General features: G+C 56.3%; 5 protein-coding genes across 5 annotated transcripts; all 5 read left to right on the forward strand.

Annotated features, from left to right (window-relative positions):
- Nucleotides 1–1,754: 1,754 nt before the first annotated feature.
- ABB37_05950 (hypothetical protein) lies at nt 1,755–6,080 on the forward strand (the record flags this gene model as incomplete). Its single annotated transcript, XM_015804191.1, has 1 exon — nt 1,755–6,080. One exon carries the CDS (start codon nt 1,755–1,757, stop codon nt 6,078–6,080), a length of 4,326 nt encoding a protein of 1,441 aa, XP_015657325.1.
- Nucleotides 6,081–6,943: 863 nt separating this feature from the next.
- ABB37_05951 (hypothetical protein) lies at nt 6,944–11,668 on the forward strand (the record flags this gene model as incomplete). Its single annotated transcript, XM_015804192.1, has 1 exon — nt 6,944–11,668. The coding sequence occupies one exon, from the start codon at nt 6,944–6,946 to the stop codon at nt 11,666–11,668; it is 4,725 nt and encodes a 1,574-aa protein (XP_015657326.1).
- Nucleotides 11,669–13,687: 2,019 nt separating this feature from the next.
- ABB37_05952 (Surface antigen-like protein) lies at nt 13,688–14,506 on the forward strand (the record flags this gene model as incomplete). The annotated part of the gene is made up of 1 exon (XM_015804193.1): nt 13,688–14,506. One exon carries the CDS (start codon nt 13,688–13,690, stop codon nt 14,504–14,506), a length of 819 nt encoding a protein of 272 aa, XP_015657327.1.
- Nucleotides 14,507–17,512: 3,006 nt separating this feature from the next.
- On the forward strand, nt 17,513–17,986 carry ABB37_05953 (hypothetical protein; the record flags this gene model as incomplete). Its single annotated transcript, XM_015804194.1, has 1 exon — nt 17,513–17,986. The coding sequence occupies one exon, from the start codon at nt 17,513–17,515 to the stop codon at nt 17,984–17,986; it is 474 nt and encodes a 157-aa protein (XP_015657328.1).
- A 1,482-nt stretch (nt 17,987–19,468) lies between these two features.
- On the forward strand, nt 19,469–20,668 carry ABB37_05954 (Surface membrane protein gp46-like protein; the record flags this gene model as incomplete). Its single annotated transcript, XM_015804195.1, has 1 exon — nt 19,469–20,668. The coding sequence occupies one exon, from the start codon at nt 19,469–19,471 to the stop codon at nt 20,666–20,668; it is 1,200 nt and encodes a 399-aa protein (XP_015657329.1).
- Nucleotides 20,669–21,833: the final 1,165 nt, after the last annotated feature.

Here is a 21,833-nt window from a genome sequence, read left to right on the forward strand (position 1 = left end):
ACTTCGGTAATAAGTAATTTTTCTTTTATTGTAGCGTCTCTGTTTGTGTAACTCTCTCATTATTTTTCTAGAGGAAGATTTGCACGCGTTGGCTTTGACCACGCGTGTGTCTTGCTCCTTCACCTTTTTGTTTGTGTAGTTTCTCTTCTCAACGGAGGCGCACCCACGTGCAAATCTGAATAGGATAACTCCTTCTTCTTTTTTTCTTTCTCTTTTTCTCTCTTCTCTCTGTTAAAGTTAAAGTTTGTACCAATTTGGAATTGTGATTATTTATTTGCGTATGTGTGCGTGCCTATTTGTGTGTGTATGTGTTATCCATGTACTTTTAAGTGTTCATGTTCCCCCCCTCTGTTTTTTCTTTTAATTGCTTCTCTTTTTCTTCGACGCCGACGAAAGCTTCACCTTCGGCGTTTATGGCTGACTTTATATAAATATATACATATAAACAGCTAGCGAGTCGTCTCATGTTTCTTCCTTGTCTTCGTTATTTATTATTAGTATTATTATTCCCATTCCCCTCTCCACCTCCTCTCATCTTCTCCTCTCTCGTTATTTTTCTTTTTCTTTTTCTTTTGTGCTTAAGCCCACGAATCCTCAAGGACTGTTTCGTGCGTAGAATGTTTTTATTCTGGTTTCTCCTCCTGTACTTTTAGCGTCCACTGTTCCTCCCTCCCCCTTCTTTTCTTTCAAGTTCTTCATGATCCGGCTGCAGTGCAATTTAGCTCACCGCTCTATCGTTCCGCACAATAGCTGAGAAGTAGTCTTACGAAGGCTAGCTTTTTGTGTTTTCTCTTATTCCTCTCTCTTAAGAAAAAAAGGTGTAACATCGAATGGAGCGCCGTGATGATTTCCATCTAATGCAAAAGGAAAGAAGGACGACTGTCTTGTATATACAGCTTAGAATGGAAGGAAAATCAGAAAATCTAACCTGTGAAAAGGCAGCCAACGCCTCCAAAAACACATTATATATGGATGGACATGCCGAAGACCGTTACGGAACTCAACTTCTTGAAGCATCTCCTTTTTATTTATTCAGTTACAAAGCTACTTTTCTCAACCGGGAATTGACAAAGGTCATCGTCTTTTTAAATATTTATTTTCACATATATATATATATATATATGAATCTCTGTTTCTTCACTCCGGTGCAAGGGAACAACGTTACTCATGTTGTAGGAGTCTTTTTTTCACGTCATTTTAAAGGCCTTTTTTCTCCCTTCTGAATAGGAACTGTAATCAAAAATGCAAGATATATATGTAAAGCAAACCGTATACAGTACCCCGGAGCTATTGGATGTGAAGTGCTCATGGGGAAGCATGTTTATCGGGTTTTTTTTTAGCTGCGTTGGAATGACCGTATTTCGCTCCTCTTCACCTTTAGGAAAAAGACGTTATATGCCTTCTCGTTTTACGCCGTGGCTACGTCTATGCGCGTGTGACGATCCACCGCCATTCGTGCTCAAAGCTCACACATCCACCTCTGCAGCGGTGCGTGGTGCTCCACCTCCGTTCACTCTCTTTCTTTCTTTCGTCTCTTTTTATTATATGTGCACATATATATATCGAACCTTCCTCTCGTGTGGTGTCGAAGGTGCGGATCATGCATCACTCCCAAACAAATACACACACGCTGAACTTGTCGTAACGATTCCCATCCCTCGTCGCCACCACCTCATAAGGGAAGCGCCACCGTCACCGTCATCGTCTGTGTTTTTCTCCCTCGCCTGTTCCTCCTCCTCCTCCTCCTGTTCATCATGGCGGCCCACGGACGCAATCCAGGCGACCTCCTTCCCATGGTCGGGGACATCGTGGAGCGCAGTGCGGACACGGCAGTGAACACAGCGCAGAGCGAGGGCGCTTTCCGTGCCGCGGCGACGTCTCCGGGACAGGAGCCCACGAAGGCGCTGCGTCCCATCCAGGCAGTCGTTGGCCAGGCCTTCCCGACGGTGCGCACGCGTCACTCGTACGGTCGTCAGAGTGCGCCAACGTCGGGCGACAGCCAATCTCGAGCGATACCGGCTGGCGGCACCGACGTGCCCGCGACTTCATCTTCTTCGGCGGCTGTTGTTGCCACGGGCCCTTACACGAGTCTGAGTGCCCACGTACAACCGCAGGGTGGCGCTCACGACGACGACGGCGTCGCGCTGCGTCTGTCGGTACCGGCGGGAGGCATTGCACCGATGCTGCCTGTTGGTGGGTCGGCTCAGCAGCACCTGCCGGCTCATCAGTGGTCCAACGCAGAGTTCGAGCAACTGCGGTTGGGCTACTATGTGGCTTCTTTATCCACCTCATCTCCGTCATCTGGAACTGCCTCCATCCCCACTACCGCTGCGTCTCCTCCTTCGTCTCCTTCTCCGACGGGAGAAGACTTCTTCACGCTGCTCTTTCAGTGTCTGCGAAGCACCGTGCGAAAGCATCAACAACTCGCCCTGGAGACCCTCTTGGCGCACCTGCAAGGACTGATGCTGAAGGATGACAACTCCCTTGGAGACTCCACAGCGGCCACCGGCGCAGCGAAACTGTGCGAAGAAGCCGTCGCGCTGCGTGGACGCTGCCTGCACGGACCCAACTGCGGACCTTTTGTTTTCTTCCTGCTGGAGATTCTCGCCTCGGCAGGCCACCCGGCCATCGTGGAGCTCGCGGCGACGTGCGTGCTGCTGCTGCTGCGCAGCCTCCCTCGCGGGGGTACCTTGAGCGAGTACGCGTCCAGCAGTCTACTGGAGAGGGATGAAAGAGCATCTTTGCTGACGGATGCCATCGGTGAGTTGGGCAACCCGGCTGGCGATGCCCCCGGCGGCGATGACGAAGGGGAGCAGGACGGTGATGAGAAGACTCAGGAAGGTGATATTCACGGCGCTGACGCGACGAGTAGAAAGGAGAAGGCGCGCGCTTTGGACGATGCGGAGCTGCCGTTCAGCGAGGTGTCAGAGCTCCTGCGAGGGCAAGATGCCCGGTACGGCCTGGAGCAACTCGGCTTCACAAGTAAGGTGCTCGCGACGATGCACCTGCTGCTGTACACACCCGCTGGAGGAGACGTGAACAAGACAGACAAGGCCAGCGTGAAGGACGCCAGCGCAGCCATGTCACAGGAGGAGGTGGATGAAAGACAGCGTCACACCGAGGCTTCTTTCGCGGAAGCGCGCCTTCTCCCGCGTCACGGGCAGGTGCTGTTCCTTGAGCTGCTGCTCTGCGGAGGGGTCGGCATTGGACAGCGTGCCGCGTGCCGTCGCGTCGCCGAAGACCCAAACTTTTTGCGCTGGATGGAAGGGCAACTGTCTTCCGTGGTGTTGGGCCACCGGTCCCTGGGTGCGGTGATGGAGCTGCTGTGCGTGCTACAGCACGTCGCCCACGCCCCCGTAGCCCTGCGTAGTTTGATGCGCGGAGGCCCGGGGGGAGACGGCCAGGCAAAAGGCACAACGCCCACGACGGCGACGACCACCACAGCGGCGTACGCGACCCAGCAACGCCAGCATCGGCGTTTCCACGAAACGTGGCTGATCTTCTTTATCTACGTCAGCTCCACCGCGGTGAAGGAAGTGCGCACGATACGGCAAGCCTTCACCATCGTGTGGTCCATGCTGCTATTACGCATGTGTGTTCGCCAGCGCGGTCATAACGCTGCTGCATCGACATCCGCCACTACCACCCCTGCTGCTGCTCCGATGAGTTCCGTTTTTGGGCTTGTGCACGATGTGAGCGACACGCTGCTGGCGGATGGGATGCGGGTCGGTGGGGCGCTTGCGCTGGAGATGTGGTTTTTGCAGTACGTGCATGCAGATGGCTGCGCTGCAGGGACGAAGCAGCCGGGCAGCCTTGACAGCTACTTCCTCGATGCCGCCCGCACGGCCCTCCAGCTGTGTCGAAAAGCTGTTGGAGCAGGGAGTCTGGAAACAGCAGCCACAGCGCACGGTGCATACGGCAGCATCATCGCACTGTCTGAGGCAGATGCTGGTAATGAGGCGGTGACCTCGCAGGAAGCCGCTGCAGCCCAGAGACTCCTGCACGAGCTGCAGTGGCTCTCCAATGCGCACTTCTTCGCCACCTACATCACACACATGCGCCAGCGATCCCCGGCAGCGTGCTACGCCCTCGGTGGCAGCGCCGTGGAGACGCAGGACGCAATGCGGGACGTGGTCCGTCACGTGGTGATGGACCCGACTCGTATGAAGAGTGCCTTTGCCCGCCTCACTTCACCGTTGCTGTCAGCGTCGTTTTCTGTGTGGAAGACGTCGAGCAACGCGGGCCCGACGGAGAGCGCGAAGGAGGCGCCGCCTTCCTCCTCGCCGGCATTTGCCACGGACGACGACGATCAGCACGGCTGGGTGCCGGCGGTGCAGGCCGTGCTGCGTCGATGGATTCCTTCCGCCACTGCCGGCGCGCCACGGAACACCGGCACCACCAGCCCACCGACCCGTTCGCACACATCCAACTTCAACGTAACTCCCTCCCTCAGCCCACGCAGCGTCGCCGTCGTCCGTCTCGCCATGGAGGCGGCTGGAGTGTACGCCAACACCCGTCTGGCGGTCGCCCTCGCAGACGTCTACCCTGCTGTGGCGAGGGACGTCGTGACAGGCTACGCTGCGCTGCTCACCCACGCCTTCGAGGAGGCGTGTCTGCGTCTGCAGGACGGCGCGGTGGTGCGGCTGCAGGTGGAGGAGCTGTGCACCATGGCAGAGGCGGTGCGGCTCCTTCAGCGCGGAGGCGGCCATGACCGCAGCAACGGCACCTCCACGACTGCGGATGCTGCTGAGCCGCCTTCGCCGTACGACCGTGAGGCCCGCATTGGGGCCTTCTTTTTGCTGCACGGCATCGCCATCTCGAAGCACTGCCTCGATGTGGTTCCGCTCATCCTGCCTCTTCTTTTGTTTCCTTGCGCGTCGCACACACCCGCCGTCGTGCCGCGAAGCTCCGTCCCCGACACCGCCCGGGTGCCGGCAGAAATGCCTCTTTTAGCTTCGTTGCAGTCCGGGATTGAGCTGACACCGGTGCCGGTGATGTTGAGCAACAGGAGCGGCAATGACAGCAGCAGTGAGGCCACGATGGCGGTGACGGGCGCCCCGCGAAGCTGGGTGCTGTACCCCCTGTACGACGTCGCCTTCAGGGAAAAGCATCTCTGGGCACACTGGCTGCGCGGTTTGTTGGGGCTGCACCAACGCGTGAAGGACGTAGTGGGCTGGGATGGGGTGCTGAGCCACACGCTGCTGTGGATGCTGACACATCGTCGAGCGCTGTGGGCGGTGGAGTCGGCCGATGAACCGACTGCACTCGCGAAAGCACAAAGCTCGAGAGAAGAGACAGACGAAGGAGACGCGCAGGGAGTGAGCGGTGCGTCTGCCGATGCGTTAAGTGGGCTTCTCTTGGACTTGTGTGCCGTTCTGCACGACCGGTGCGCGCCCGCGGCCGGCGGGACACCTGGTGAAGGCACACCAGCAGCGGCCATGTCAGCGTCTGCGTCACGCACGCTGGAAATCTCGCTGACGGCCTACTGTGATGTTTCGTCGGAGGCAGGCCTTCCGCCGCTGTTGCACGCCGTCCTGGCCTACGTGGCAGCGCACTGCTCCGCGCGGACGGCGTTGGCGGCGCTGCAGGTGCTGCTCGCTACGCCCCTCCTACCCTCGCCTGCAGGAATCAACGGTGGGAGCTGCGAAGAGTTGGCCGATGCGAAATCTTGCGGTTCTTCGTGCTTTCAACACGTGCCGGCGACGGCGGAGGTGTGTGCGTGGCTGCAGTCGTGGTCCGTTCTGCAGGGACAGCAGGCTCAGTCCGCAAAGAGCGCCTACTGGTGCCTGGACGATGCCGTTTCTCTCGTGCAGTTGGTTGGTCCGCACCTCGGTCACGGAGGCTGGGATGCGGACGACGAGCTTCCTGTATCTAATACTCCGACAAGCACAGCCTGTGCCTGGGGCGCCGATGGCCTGTGGTGTGTGCGCTGCCTGACAGAGGGCCTTCTGCGTTACTACCTCCAGCAGCGCATCGCCACAAGCGGCGCTCTCTCTGCGATGGAGAAGACGGTGCTCCGCTCCACCTTGGTGGAGTTAGAGTGGTTCCCTTCTGTGTTGTGGCCCCTGGTGGAGATATGAGGGGCGAGCTACCTCTCTTTTATTGCATTGACGGAGCGCTGTTTCTTTGCTTCGCCTGAAGAGCTTTCGTTGGTGAAAAGGGCGATACGCGGCAACCCGTGCGTGCGTTGTGGCGGTCAAAGGACCGGGTTGAGTTCCTCGAGTGAGCGAAGGAAACCCCGTGGCTGTTGCGATAAACTTAAGAAAAGAAGAGTAATGCCATTCAACTTCACGAGTAACGAACGTAGAGCGAGTCCGCAGCAACCACAGCGTCAACCAGCACACACACACACATCAGAACTTTCAATTCCGATAGGTACGAGCGGAAAACGGAGATTTCAAGAATACGAGCGACATTTTCTGATGAAAGACAACTATCTCACCTTCGGCTGTATTTCGTTTGGACTCTTCTCTTTCGTCGGAGTTCCACTCTTGCGCGCACACACGCACAACTGATATGTCCTGCTTCTGCGTTGTATGCTTTAACACTCACTGGAAGTCTTCGTTGCTGTTGTTCCGCCTGAAACATATAAGCCCCTTTTTCCTTCTGCCCCTCTTCCCCTCCCCCCATCTCCTCTTCTGTTTTAAATAGAAGATGCACTACAAGCAAAGCGTACAGCCATTACACATCCACGACGCCCTCCTTTAACAAGCGAGAAAGGAGGGAGGGAAGACGACAGCAATCAGCAGGCTGCAACCGCGGAAAGCTATGCCCTGTGGGCTTGTCAGCTAGGGGATAAGCTGATCACAACGTCAAGAAGATAGAGAGAGAGACGCACCGGAATACCGATAGATAGAAAGAGAAGAGAAGCGAGCAATACCCACCCCTTAATACATATACATGTACATGCATACTTAGCGGAATTTTGTTTTTAATAAGAACCATGCATTACTCCTTGGATACGCTGTGCGACATCGCCTCGTTCTGGCCCTCTCGCGTAGCGCTGGCGTTTGTGACGTCGCAGCCGCGCTGTCGAATTGCCGCGGAAGTGTACGCCACCGAGGCATCGCGCAACCGTCCGCGGACAACGCAGCGGGGCGCCGGTCGTGCTGCGCAGCGAGCGGGCAATGCAGAAGTGCAAGACGCGTGGACTACGTGGGCGGCGCAGCTTCCATTTGGTGAGTGGTGGGTGTCGCACCTCGCGCAAGCCGCCATGCCATCGGACGAGCTGCCCTTCCGATCAAATCGTTTTATAGAGGCTGCGAACGACTACGCTGTCCCTCTTGCTGCGCGATGGTGCGGGATGGAGCAGCCGACCCGGTTCCCATCACCTCCTCCTCCGTCCAACGCGTTGCATGCCCCTGCGTCTGCGTTGGAGTTCATGTCCGAGCATCATGCTCATTACCGTGCCTATCGAGAGTACCGATCAGCCACCACGACGCAGTTCCAGGCCGGTGTGCGAGACAGGTGGGCGGCTGAGGCGGGTGTCTCGTGGGCCGACTGCCCTTACCCCGGTGAGCGGCTTTGGGGTGTTTCCGTGAAGAGCGGATACGCGGGAGGGGTGCATGTGGGTCACCTCGTGTCCTTCCTTGTTCCCGTGTCGCACTGCTGCTCGGCGGACCTGGCAGACGGTTCTCGTTGGGGTTTTCATGGGGCTCAGCGGTGCGATGCGAGCGAGAAGGTTCCATTGCGCCGTGTTCTGCACTGGGATGTGCGGGCGGACGAGCTCTCAGGCCAGCGAGCGATGTGCCGTACGCATCGCTCGCCAGTCGGGCAGGGAGTTGGCACCGATGAGGTTATTGCTCTAGCGACTGTCTCTTCTGGTACGAATTTAACTTTTGTGCCTTCCCAAAGCTTCTCTCCCCGCGTCGAGCCTGCCCAGCGAGGGCCACTCGATGCACCTACGCAGGTCACAGACGCTGCAGCGGTTGGACCACCGGCTTCCATCCAGAGAAGCAGCTGGAGCTATTCGTATTGGTGGTTCCGCCGTCCTCTGTGCCTGTCGCGTGTGCCCTCGACCGTTGCTCCTTGTGGTGGTGCACCAAACCTAGCGGAAGGCTCCACGCATCCTTGTAGCACCCAAGGCGTCGCGGAGGCGTCCCTGTACGCCTATGGTAGTCATCCAGCTTCCCTGCCGTGTCACCTCGAGGTGGACTGCCGTGAATCGGCGTCATGCAATTCGATTTCTCACGCGCACCTTCCACGCGGTGCCGCTGCAGCTGCCGCCGCCGCTCCGTCGCCATCACCGCAGACGGCACATGAACCCTGCGCAGGATGCGCAGCCGCCTTCGTGACGTCGCTTCACCTCTACGACTGCCCTCCATCGCCCCCACCAACCACCGACTCGGCGCTGTCCCCCTCCTCTCCTCCTCTTCCTCTCTTGTCTACTTCGCCACCACCTGGTGGTAGTGGGGGGGATGATGCCCTGCGGAGTTGGTGGGGTGCCTTAGCGAGCAACGGCTGCAGCTGCTGCGACCGGCTGAGTCGTCTTGAGATCGACTTCGACGGCTATCGGGGCGCTTCAGGGGATGCGTCCGCACCGGGGCGCCACACCGGCAACGCCGGCGATGCAGGACCTCCTTCAGCCGAAGCCTCCACTGATGCTGCGACGTCAAACGTGCAGCGTCCTTTTCACGAGGGTGAGATCGTCGGCATGCCGGCTGCCCACGCGGATCCTTCTCCCTTCCGCGCTGCCGCTTCAACCGGTGCTGCGGTGTCTGCCGCTGTCCCGGTGCGCGCCGTCCACATGGGTTTTCTGACTGACGTGCGTCTTGCGGGGTCCGACTTGAGCGATGTGAATTTTCTCGGTACGCTGCGGCATTTGTGCCTGGCGGACGTCTCCAGGAGCCGGCGTCTGACGGATCGCGGCGTCGTGGGTGTTGCGCGCAGCACCTCCCTGTGCGTCCTCGACCTGAGCTTTTGTACTTTGGTGGACACGGCCGCCGTGCCACTCGCCGCGATGGCGACGCTGGAGGAGTTGTACCTTACAGGGACGGCAGTCACCGATGCCACGCTCCGCGCCATCGCCGGCCCTCCACCTCCGCCGCTCCAGCACCATCGCTCGCAAAGGCTAGAAGCAACCACGGCCTCTGCACCGCCTTCGCGGATGCTGCGCGTGCTGCACGTCGATGCGTGCCGTCATGCACAAGACCCTTTCGACGCTTTTATGGTAGATCACACGTTGCGGTCACCGTCGTTGCAAGGAGGAGGCGACCGGTGGGACGGGCTGGCGGAGTTCATCGCGTCTGCTGCACCGTCATCATCACTGCGGCAACAATCGCGTCCCAGCAGTGGCGAGGAACGCGACGAGGAGGCCGACGATGTTGCGTCAAGCGAGGAAGACGGTACGACGGACGCTTCATTGGAGAGCCTCCAAGAACACGCATCGGCGGCCTCGGAAAGTGATGGAGGTGTTTCTTTGGAAGTCCGTCTTTCCCCTTCACACACGTCGGAGGAAGCACCGCAGCAGACGCACGTCTCCTTTAACCCGTCACGGGTCGCTGCTGTGCCTTCCTCCTCGGGTGCGTGGCAGGCGCTCACAACCATCGAGCTGCACAACACCATCCTACACTGCCTGTTGGGAGACCTCGGCGTACTGTCGAGCCTGCGGCGTCTTTCACTGCTGCGGTGCTCCACGACAAGTACACGAGGCCGTCACCGTCGTCCACCGTATCGCCTTCCGTGGTTAACAGGGCTGGAACGCTGCTCTCTCCTACACACCGTCCTCCTAGAGGACTGTGACGCCGCCTTAACTCACGCGGGAAACATGCATGTCCTCGCGCAGCTGCCGTCTCTGCAGAACCTCTCGCTGCACCGCGCACGTGTACGCGATGCGGATGTGCGGACCCTCGTGCAGGCGCTCTTCCAAAGCCCTGGCGGACAGCGATCTTCGCGGTGCGCTCTGCAACGACTCTCACTTGCGCTCTGTGGCCGCCTTACGCACCACCTCTGCACCGTTGCGACGCTGACGTCGGTGCGCACGCTGGACTTGAGCGACACGGCTGCTGCACAGGACCTCGTCGATCTGCTGGGGACGTGCGCCACGCATCACTCGTTGCAGGTGCTGCAGCTGGCGGCGTGTGCGTCGATCACGAGCGTAAATCCACTGGCCGCCATGAAGGAACTTCTGCGGCTGGATGTGAGCCACACGCCCGTGACGACGGCGGGCGTGGCGGAGCTGCGGCGCTGTCGTGCTCTGACGCATCTGAATCTGAAGGGATGCGCTGGTGTGGCACACATGCGGGACGTGCTGGCGATTCCAACCCTGCAAGTACTCAACGCGCAAGGGACAGGGCTGCATGAGGAGCTGCTGACCACGGAGGATGAGGAGAGCACCGACAGCGCAGAGGGGCAGGGAAGTTCGAACCTTGCCGTGCGCGACGAGGAAGGCCGCCAGACGACCTATCGCGACCTTTTCCCCCCAGAGGACGACCTGCTTCGCCGCTCTGCGCTGCATACCCTTCTGCTGTCCCACACACGGGTCCGACGCATCCGCCGTCTCGGCCTGCTGCCGTGGTTGATGTGCCTCGACATCGGCGCCACGTGCGTGACGGACGCAGAGCTGGTGAAGTTCGTCTGCACCGGCATCCGCCAAAGTCAACCAACACCGCCGCGTGGCACGGCAGATAAGGCGAAAACGCGTGCGGAGGATGTGACGTCGCGGTGGAGCAGTGCTGGGTCCGCCGTGGTGCACCGCCTGCGCGATCTTTGTCGTGTGGGCGAGTCGTTGTCTTCTCCGTACCTCCTCCCCAATCATGGCGGCCCCCCTCTGCGCGTCCTCTCGTTGCAGCTGTGCCGTTTTATCTTCACCGTTGGCGTGCTGGGCCTCTGCCCTCGTCTGACGAAGCTGGATCTCTCGTCGAGCAACGTCACCAGTCGTGGGTTGGTGGGTCTGCACCGCAGCCGGAGTCTCGTGCAGCTGCGCCTTGTCGGCTGCAAGGGCATTCACGACGTGCGCCTTCTCGCGTGCATCGCGAGTCTGCGCGAGGTCGACGGCAGTGGGTGCAACGTGCACGGGGATCGTTTGATGGGCCACTCGTGCAACAGCGCAGGAGCTGCCGATACGGGCGAGGCAGGCGCGACGGCAACGCCATCGAGCCATCTTGTGCCGTTGCACTCCGATCTCTTTTCCACCGTACACCGACAGAGCGTGGAGACGTCGGGCTTGCAGCGCCTGGTGGAGGGAGAGGAAGGCCACGCCGCCGCGGCGTTGTCGACCCCGGCCGGTTCCCTCCTCCTTTCCCCGACCCCCGCGTTGTCTCTTCGACGCGTCTACGCACCGCAGCTGCGCCGCCTCGTCTTGGACGGCTGCGCGAACCTCCACGGCGGTCTCGCCGCATTGGGCGGTCTGCCAGCCCTGGCCGATCTGTCGCTGCGCAACTGTCACGGCATCACCGCCGCGAGCGTGGCGGAACTCGGCGAGCGTAGAACACAAGAAGGGGACGACGACGACGAAGAGGCGGGGGAAGGCCTCAACGGCTCACGAACGAAGGGCGAGCTCCGTTTTCCGGCGTTGCAGTCCATCCGCTTCTCCTCCTGTCGCCTCCTGACAGGCTCGCTGAAGGAGTTGGAGGCGTTGCCTCAGTTGCAGCACGTGTACGCTGACCAGTGTGGCATTTCGAGCCTCGATGACGTGGCGCCGTCGCTGCGCCGTCGTGTGACTCTTTGATGTCTCGAGAGGACAGAGTGCGGTGTGGACGGGCAACGCTGCCTGGCTCTAAGAACAACAGAATCATTTCTTTCCTGTAAGGTATCCACAGAGAATATGCTTTTTTCATTTTCCACGTCTTTTTGCAGTTGACATCGCCGCCGTGGCGCACGTCTAGGAATCGATGTCCTCTTTCTCTGTAGTCTGATCCGAGCCGACAGGAAGTGATTCTATCTAAATGGCGAAGTAAGAAAGAAAGAAGAAGCGCCCAAGCGCGCACGCACGGCGCTATTTTTCTCTCTCTGGTTTTGCAGAACCTTCTTCACTTTTGTTGTTGTTGAAGAGACGAATCCTTTATTACCGCCATACGAAACATCAACCAATGTGTGTGTTGCCGGTACAGCAAGTAAGAGGCTGTGTTGTTCTTTTCCCCTCAAAGAAAAAGTATCCTACACAGCAGTTCTTAAATAAAAAACCCCTCTTGCAGCGCTCCGCACTGCTTCTGGGATAGCGCTTCTTTAACGGAGAGTAAAAGAGGAGTTGCACCTATCCTTTTACTTGTTTTGTTTTGCGTCTCTTTGCCATCTACTTCCTTTCCCTGCTCTTCCGCCTTCCTTTCTTTTTCGTTTTTGCTGTACATATCGCACGCCATGTTTTTTCTGAAAGCCTGCGACAGGAAAATTGGAAAGGAGCTGATACTTTCTCGTTGTTATATTTTCTACTTCTCCTCTCTTTCTCCTCCTCTTAGTCGGTTTCTGCTATCGGGATCCGTTTCTTTTTCCCACCATCCCACCCCTTTTTCCTCCCCGCGAGTTGAAAAAGCCTCAAGATGAAAGGAAGGCAAACCTCCCATTCGTAAGTGAAGAGTTGTAAGTTTCTATTGATCTTTGATATATGCTGAGAAAACCTACTGAACATGGAATGAATAAATAAAAACCTTTAAATGGACGCTGAGATACAAATCCAGCGACACGATCCGCCTAATTAAGGATCTCCTTAACTGTCTCTCTCTTTTTCTTCCCTTCTCCCATCTTGCGCTACATAGTAGAACCGACTAAGAATTTTCTCTCTTTTCCTTTCCTCTCTTCATCGCACCGTGCAATCGAAACGGTGCTGACCTCCTTCCCCGCAAACTACAACGGACGTTCGTCAACCCCCCTAGAAGACCTCAAGCAGCCCAGTCTAACAGCTCTCTTTCCAAAGCCTGTATTTTCTTTCTTTGTTTTTTTTTATCTTTTTCTGTATTTGCGCAAGCAACATTCTTTTAATTTCCTCTTTCTTTTTTTTCCAACTAGATTTAAGCACCAACTCGTGATCATCAGACACAAAAACACCCTAACATTTATATAAAGTAAAACAAACTTCCTTTTCTGGTTTTCTTAAAAATAATAGTGACACCGTTATTTGTTCCGTAGAGGTTAAACAAACAAAAAAACGTGAATTAAAGTAACACTCCCCTTTTTTTGTTTTCCGTGTCTTCGACGTCGTTGTGCGGAGGCAACAAAACAACATCAGAAACGTGAACCCAGCAAAAATAAACAGATCTTCTATTTTCACTTTTATCTTTATCTTTCTGACCCGCTCGTGTGCATACGCACAAGAAATCAAGGTTTCTGCCTTTAAAACACCTCGCTTCGGGTTCCCTCCCCCCCCCACACCCTCTCAACCTATTTTCCAATTTTACTGCTTCCTACGCCGTCACGTTTCTGATACTGCCCTCGACCAGATGGTGTCCTTCCACGCGCCCCTCCCCATACTTGTTGTGTGCGCAACGCTGCTTCTTTTCCACGCAGTCCAGTGGCCAGGAGTGCACGCGGCGGACAATCCACTATTCACCGACGAACAGCAGACGAACACGCTGAAGTTCCTGCAGGGGCTCGCGGGCGCCTCCGCTGAGCTGCAGGGCGCGTGGACCGGGACGTCGTACTGCTCGTGGACCGGCGTTACGTGCAGCGGTGCGACGGCGACGGTGGACTTTGACAACGTTGCGCTGACATCGCCGATGACGCTGCCGGAGCTGAGCACGGACGTGGACGGGCGATGGTTGCCGTGACGACGCTGAGGATCTACAACAAGGACTCGGTGGTTTCGGGCGCGCTGCCGCCGAGCTGGGGCGGACTGACGCAGCTGCAGAATGTGGACCTGCACGGCAACGCGCTGACGGGCAGCCTGCCCGCGGCGTGGAGCGGGATGACGGCCCTGAAGGAGGTGTACCTGGACAGCAACCAGCTCAGCGGGCCGCTGCCTGCTGCGTGGAGCGACATGCCGGCGCTGGAGACCCTGATGGCCGCGTACAACAAGCTGAGCGGCGCGCTGCCACCGGAGTGGGGAGCTATGAAGAAGCTGCAACTGATGGACCTGAGCGACAACGCCCTGTCCGGCACGCTGCCCGATGCGTGGAGCGCGATGAGTGCCCTTGTGACGCTGACGGTGAGCGCGAATGACCTGAGCGGCCCGCTGCCCGCGTCGTGGGCGACGATGCCGGCGCTGCAGTACGCGATGGTGTTCGGCAACGCGTTCTGCGGCTGCGTGCCTGCGGAGTGGACGAAGAAGGCGCAGCTGCAGGTGATGGCGGACGCGTCCATGACTGCCAGCGACTGCGCGACGGCCAACGCGTGTGAGACGAATCCCCCCACACCAACGCCCACCGCGACACCGGAAGTGCGCCGCTCATCGGGTCCCAATCTCACTCCGTTGTGGTGTGTATTGGGCGTGGTGTGCGGTCTGCTGATATTCGGCGGCGTCGTGCTCGCCATCGTGATGTACCGTCGCCGGCTGTGCAAGCTGTCTGCTGAGAAGAAGGGCGTGGAGGAGGACACGCGCGAGCCCTTCTCTTCCAAAGCAGACTCGACGGTGTAGAGAGACGCGTTTTTTCTTATTCTGTCTGTATGGAATGGGACGGAGTTGTTTGCCGTGGGTTCGTGACGGACAACTGCATGCTTGGGCGGAGATGTAAAGCGCGTGGTGTCTTTTTGTGTTCTCTCTTGCGTTGTGTTCTCTGGCGAACAGTGATTTTTGTTTGGCTAATGTCGCTTCATACCCGGCTCGATCCGATCACCGCAGTCGGCACCTGACTGGTTTCACGGAACGCAGAAAAGCCAGCACGCGCGTGTTCGACGCTACCCCCCTCCCTCCCTCCCTCCACACACACACACACTTGTTGTTGTTCTCCCCCGACGCAGCTGACTTGTCGGCACGCTTCTTAGTTTCCGTTTTACGAAGGATTGTGATCAACCCTCTTCTTTTTCTTCTCGTAGCTATTTCAAAAAGCTGAAGCAGGGGAATATGGCAGCGGGCGGCCGAACCAGCGGTCTATGCTTTCTATCGTTCCACCTTCTACACAATGTGCTCTGTTTTGCTCCTCCCACTGCAATGCTGAGCGAACAACGCAACGTAGAAGCGTTCATCGGCTTCCTGTCAAATAACGTCTCTCCTCTCTCTTCTGTATCGGTGAATGCAAAAATCCTCTTTCCTCTTGTCTTTTCTTTTAGGAGCGTACTTATTCGCTCGCCTTTGTTTTTTTTTTTTCGTATTGAAACCCTTACGGCGCAGTTTCTGCGCAACTCAACGATAAGAGAAAAAGCGTTGAACTTGACTCCCCTTTGCTTTCTGTGCGTGAGGGCGTGAAGCTCTTCTTCGCCATCGTTACACACGTGTATGCATTCGTTCTACTTCTCTGTTTATTTTGTACAGCTGAAGGGACTCTTTTCTTTTTAATCTGTCTGGCTTCCCGATGGATCTCTTTGAGAGCTATAGACTGCTCGATGAGAAGTGTGTGTGTGTGTGTGTATGTGTGTGTGCCAGTCGTCTGATGCTCCCGCGGCGCAGCATATCTCTCCCTTACGCCCTATATACCCTCTGCAAGACCTTTTGTTTTTTTTTCATGTCTCTACGCCGAACTGTCTTTCTGCGCGAGCGCATCATCTGCGAGAGTCGACGTCTTCGTTTTTGTTTTTTCCCTCTCTGCGCCTCTGCGACGAGGCGAGGCTCGCCTCTTTACCGTCGCTCTCTCTCTTCCTTGTTTCTTTGGTCCGAAGCTCGCCTGAGCGGTGTTGGCTGAGAGAGAGAATGAGAGAGAGGCAGAACTGACCGGGTTTGGGTTTACCGCTACGGCTGTGCTGCACCGCCGCAACCGTGCCTTCTTTTTGTTCTATTTGTAACGCTGCCAAAACGCAAGCTAGAAATGGAAGAAAAGGGCAACTGAAATGTGTGTTTCTGTCGGCTTCGCTGTGCAAACCGATAAGGGGAAAAGGTCTCGCCCGCACCCACCCGCTGAAGCACACAAAACGGTCGACGGAGCTTCTTGTCTGACGGGCTTCATTGGCGAAGTCCAAAGAAAGAAAAAAAGAATTATTTTCACCTGGAAAAATATAAAAAGGCGGGACAGCAACATCAACGTAATGAACAACGCAGATGTCAATAATCACCTTCTCCCCACCCCTCACTGACGATGGTGCACGTTTCCGTTTCTCCTCAGCACCACTGCTTCCATTTGGAGAAGAATGAAGGAAAGGGAGTCTCAGCGAACGTGACGAGGGGAAACCTACCAAAGATGATGCATTTGCCGTTTATCCTTGCTGTTTCTCGTTTCTTTTTGTAAATGCATTACGTCGTCCGTTCAGTTTTCTTACTTTTCACTCTAAAAAAATTCTCCCTTTCTAACGCTGGGTTGTCAAAGTATATATGTATGCATTTGCGCGTACGGAGTTGATGTGAGGCGATAAAGCTTTTTGATGTTTAGATACGACTCAAATGGGAAAGGACAGAAGGAGAGTGGACGTGGTGTGCGTGTGGTGGCCGGCTGCCCAACGTTACACTGTCGAATTACACCTGTTATTTGTTTATTTATTTATTTTACCGAGCAGCCTCGCCGGACGAACCGACAGGGTAAAGTTTAAGTTTATCGCTTTTTGTCTCATATGATGCGGCTTACAGCGACTCATAACCGCACGAAGCACAAAAAGCAAGCCTGATTCATCGCTCGATTCCGTACGTTCGATTTATTATCATAATACATATATTTAAATCTGACCTCTTTTTCCTTCTGTCTGTTGGCTCTCCTAGTACAGTAAATAATAATGATAAAAGAAAACGCATTATTTTGAACAACTGATTCTCTTTCTTCTTCTTCTTTTATTTTGCCACAGTCAGATGCTCCACCACTTGTGTTGTTTTCTCTCTCTCTTGCTTTTGTTTGACAACGCAGTACTTCTCCCTTTTCGTGTTTAACGACCATTTCCAACTTTTTTCCCCCTCTTCTTTCTGAACTCGTCTGCTTCAGCGGAATACTGAAGTAGCACTATTACACACGAGCAGGATGCCCCTGTTTCCCGTAAACGTGACCTGGTTCTCTCTTCTTCTTTCTTCTCTTTTAGAAGTCCTTGAGTGAACGGAAAAAATGATAATCAGCAAAAAAGGATGTGAATGGCACGGACAGAAGTGACCACCACCGATTAAGTTCTTCATCGAAGCCGTGACAAACTATCTCTTTTCCTTTTCGCCAATCTCTCAACGGCGGAGTCTGCAGCAAATATGCCGCCGTGAGAGTTAAGGCGGACTCTCTCGTGACGCAGCAGGGGCGTTGTTCATTTCTCCCTTTCCGCTTTCCTGCTGTCAGGTCATCATGATCACAATGCGATTCGTTGTTGCAGTGCATTATCCCTCTTCTCTGACGACGCTCCGCTGGAAAAGTGCGATAAGCCCTCTACGCGGCTTTCTGATGCAGAAGGCAGCCGTGCCCGTCTCCGTGTGTCATCCGACCGCACTGCTGCCTTTTCATTCTCTCCCTTCTTCTCTTTTCAATCCTTTTTCTCTCTGCACGAAACTTTCTGAATCCAAAAACAGACGAGCAAACTATTCTGCCCCATGACCTACTGGCGCTGCTGCTGTACTCAAACGGAAGGGGAAAGGACTCAAATCAGACCAGGTTCATCTCTGTTGAAGCGACCGACATCGTCTGACGCGGTTTCGCGTCAGCGGTTTCTTTTACAATCGGAAACAACCAAACAAGGCGAACTTCCCGCTAAACTCTATTCGCTCCACAAATCCATTAAAAGTGGGAGCCAAACCGCTCCTCACAGGTATCAGCACCGTTTTCTGTCGCTTCGCATCACAACCAAGCTTTTTTTCTTCTTGTTCTTTCAGCTTATCGAAGGTGCACAGACGCCTCTTTTCTCATCCTTTTACCAGCGCCACACTTTTAGCTGCTGTCCATGCTGTGCATCTCTTATTGGAAACAAGAACGTTTCTGCTGTGTTACGCAGACGTTGGTCACGTGTGTTGTTCTTCAACGTAGCGCCAATGTCCTGGCTTTCTGTTAGTCTGCGTTGCGCGGCATGATGGTGATGGGACGGCGGCTCTGTCCTGTTTGATGCGCGGGCGGACGCCTCCCCAATGAACGCCAACTCTGACCGCCGCGGAATACACTCGCGAAGCTGCAGGCAAACACGCGGAGGTTTCTGCGGAGCTCTACCATGTCGTATCCCCAACCACCGGAGGGGGTCTCTGCGTGTGAAGCACCGATAACTTGTGCACCTGAACCTCCTCTGCAGTGCAGCTCTTCCTCGATGGTAGTGGCGACGGTGGTGCGGCGCGACTTCCACATGAACCGCTCCGCTGTGATCTTCACCGGGTATGTACATGGGTGGAAGAGGCCAACTGCTGTCGGGTGCGCTGCTTCCTGTGTGGCGAGGGATGCCGACGCTTTGACGGGCCTCGAGTTGGGCGGCAGCTGCCCTCAAGGCTGCTGCTCCGCTAGAGAGGAGAGTGTGCTCCCACCGTCTGAGGAGGTGAAACGACGGAATCGTGACGCTGGTCTGCGGCTGTGTGCTTCAAATGACTCGGTAGACGATGATGGCATCGTTTTGGCTGAATAACCCCTCCCCCCCCCCCCACCCACACATACAGAGAGAGACATGTACAGACCCTCGTGCCATTCTTCCTTTGGGCTATTCTTGTTTTCTTTTGTGGTTTGCGTCCCTCCAATGCGGTGTTGTGCCCATTCACGAGCAGGCGCTTTTACGCGTATTTTTATATTTAGAATACACCGACTTCTACAGTAGCAAAAGAAAGAGAGAGAGAGAGACGGAGTCATCTTCAACAGGTGAATAACAAGAACCGTATAAATGCCCGTATAAATTGCGTATATCAGGATATATATATGATTATTTTCCCGGCTTCCCAGGCTGATCGGCATACTCTTCCATTAGAAATGCCGAATAGCACCGACGCAGAAGAATCGGATCCCACCTTCTATTCTCCCGCGAGTGGAGGTGACGCACACCCGATCACTGTTCTTGTTGCTTCTTTTCAGCCTCAACACAAACCCATTATTTCTGCCGTGCTTTATCTCGCATCGTTGTTTCCTCATTCTCACCTGCCCTCTCTTCGCTACCGTGCTAAACGCGTCGTGCCTGTACCTATTCATGACCGTGACTTTAAACACTTATAGACTCCGTTAATAACGCTTTATCGCACTTAAACTTATATAAATATACTTTTACCGTCTCTTTGGTTCATCGGCAATTTCGAGAGCACTTATCACACTTCTGAACTTCATTGTTTTATTAATAGTGCTTATCGTAATCACGCCGTTAACGCAATCACAGTTTTAAAGAACGCACCCGACTGATATTTCTCTCATCATTCTTCACAAGAACAGTTTTTTTTCTTTGAAGAGAACTCGGTATTCTGGCGCACCGTACGAGCACACGCCTGACGTGTCAGCGCTGACCCCTCGCTTCTGTCCAACGCTTTGCAGCTGCCCCGCCGCTGCTCGCTCTCCCGCCTCTCCGCCCCTCCTCACCTCTCTGACTGCGACACATGGCGTGGCTCCGCTACCTGCTGCGCGGCATGGTGGTGGCCGCTGCGCTGCTGGCGCTGTGCGTGGTGGGCGCCTCCCTCGTGAATGCGTCTCCTATCGACAGCCTTTCTGCTGCGGAGCGTGAGAACACGCTGAAGTTCCTGCAGGGCTTTGTGACGTTGAACCCGTCTCTAGCGAGCAACTGGACGGGTACGGACTTCTGCAGCTGGTGGTACGTGAGCTGCAGCGGTTTTCGGTACGCCATCGATTTCAGGGAGAACCGCTCACCGCTGTTCAGCGGGTCACTGGTGCTGCCTGAGCTGGCTGATGACGTGAACGGCTCCCTCGTGATGCTCTATGATATTCGCGCGATCGAGATGGGTGAGAAGGTCACTGGCACGCTGCCTGCGAGCTGGGGCCGTTTGACGGTGTTGCAGAAGCTGTTCCTTCAGAACAACGCACTGTCGGGGACGTTGCCTGCTGAGTGGAGCGGGATGACTTCGTTGTTCCTTCTTCGGCTGGACAACAACCGCCTTCACGGCACTCTGCCACCAAAGTGGAGCCTGTTACGTGCGCTGTACAGGCTCCTGCTGTCGCACAACACGCTTTCCGGCACGCTACCAGACGAGTGGGGTCGCATGGCGTCCTTAAGCGAGCTGTACCTCAACGGGAACGCATTATCCGGCACACTACCCGCCGTGTGGAAGGCAACACCGAACTTGGCGCGCCTGTCCCTCTCCAACAACCAACTTCGAGGCCCAATACCCCCGCAGTGGGCATCCTTCAGAGCCCTGTTCGAGGTCGACCTCAGCAGCAACGCCTTATGTGGATGCGCTCCGCCTGAATGGAAACATATTTGGGGCTTCGCTGCCACTGTCGACCCCGCAGTGTCGGCGTCGGACTGCGCCACTGCGAACGCGTGCGGTGATGACAGCGCGACTTCCCCAGCACCCACCACCAGCGCCACTGTGTCTCCCACAACCACCACCATCACGACCACGACGAACGCACCTGCTCTACCGCAGAATTCTCGGATGAAGCTTGTTCCTTTGTGGTGTGTGCTGAGTGCGGTCGGCGGTGCTCTCGCGGGAGTCGCTGCGGGCCTCGGCGTGTACTTCTACCGCCGGCGTCAGCGCAAGGAGGCGGAGGAGAAGCGGTCCCGTGCGTCTGAGGAGAAGGCGGAGGAGCCGTTTGCGCATACGCCTGACACGCCGTATTGAAGATCGCTGGCGCGGCGGTACCGTCGCTGCTGCTGTCCCGTCTGCGCACGTTGTGGCTCTGGTGCACGTGGCCGCGCTCCGTCCCTTTTCCGTCCACGCCGCCCTCTCCTCCCTCCCCCTCCGCTCCCCCTGTGGACGCTGGCGAGCTACCGGGCGGCGGAGCCGGCGAACACCAGTGACACGGCCCTGAGTTCTCTGATGGTGCGCAGCGGAGCTCGTCCCTCTCCTTCGCTGTTTTGCACGGCCGTTGTCCGCGAGCTTCATACTTTTTCTCTTCGTTTGTCATCGCGCTGCGGCCTTTTTTCTTTCTTTCCATTCAACCCAAAGGGAGTAACTCTCTTTGTTTTTTAGTGTTATCTGCGCTGGCGGGTGTGTGGCTGACGTGGGCACCTGCGGATGCGCGTCCGTGGGCGGTGCCTGCGTGTGCGCGTGTGGTGTGTGCGAGGGCCGGCGCCGCACGAGGAGCAGAGAGCGCCAGAGTTCACTCTCCTCGCTGCGGTGTCCGTTTCCTGATTCGCGCTTTTCTCGTCTGCGAGGCGCACGCGCACTGCTCGCACCTCGGCCGATGTTTCCTTTCCTGTCTTTCCGTCTCACTTCCCTCCGCACCGCGTGCCGCCTCACCTGCCCTTGTGCTGTTTGTGATTGTCCCGTTCCCGCGACTCTGCTGCCTGTGTGGTGAAGCACTGCGGAGCGCGTCCTTGCGTAGAACGGCGAGGAGCATGTGAGGTGAGCTGCGGCGCAGCATGCATGGAGCCAATGTGCACTCACTTCGTGCGTCCGCCTCCGTTCTCTTTGTTGTGCCTCACTGCCGCGAGCCGCACCCCTCTCCCTGACCACGTCAGCGGTGTTAGGCGTGCTGCTCTTTGTGCAGATGATGTATCTCAGCGTCTGCGGTGCGAGCGCTGCAGAGGTGCGGTGCCGTAAGCCTGACGTCCATGGCGTCCCAGCGTAGGATGCGCGGTGTGCGTTGGAAGTGTTAGGTGAGATTATGTCTTTCCCCTTTCTTCTTTCCCTGCATTGTGCGTGTGGATCACAGTGAGGTGCTGCGGGGCTCTCGAGCAACCAAAGCCATTCATTAAGATGGATGCGGAGCACATTGCGTCGGTGCTGGTGCGCAGCGACATTTCTTCATGTCGAACAGACTGTGCTTTAGTGTCGTGATGGT

The sequence above is a fragment of the Leptomonas pyrrhocoris genome (assembly GCF_001293395.1).
Source record: "Leptomonas pyrrhocoris isolate H10 chromosome Unknown, whole genome shotgun sequence".
In the NCBI taxonomy this organism is placed as follows: Eukaryota; Euglenozoa; class Kinetoplastea; order Trypanosomatida; family Trypanosomatidae; genus Leptomonas; species Leptomonas pyrrhocoris.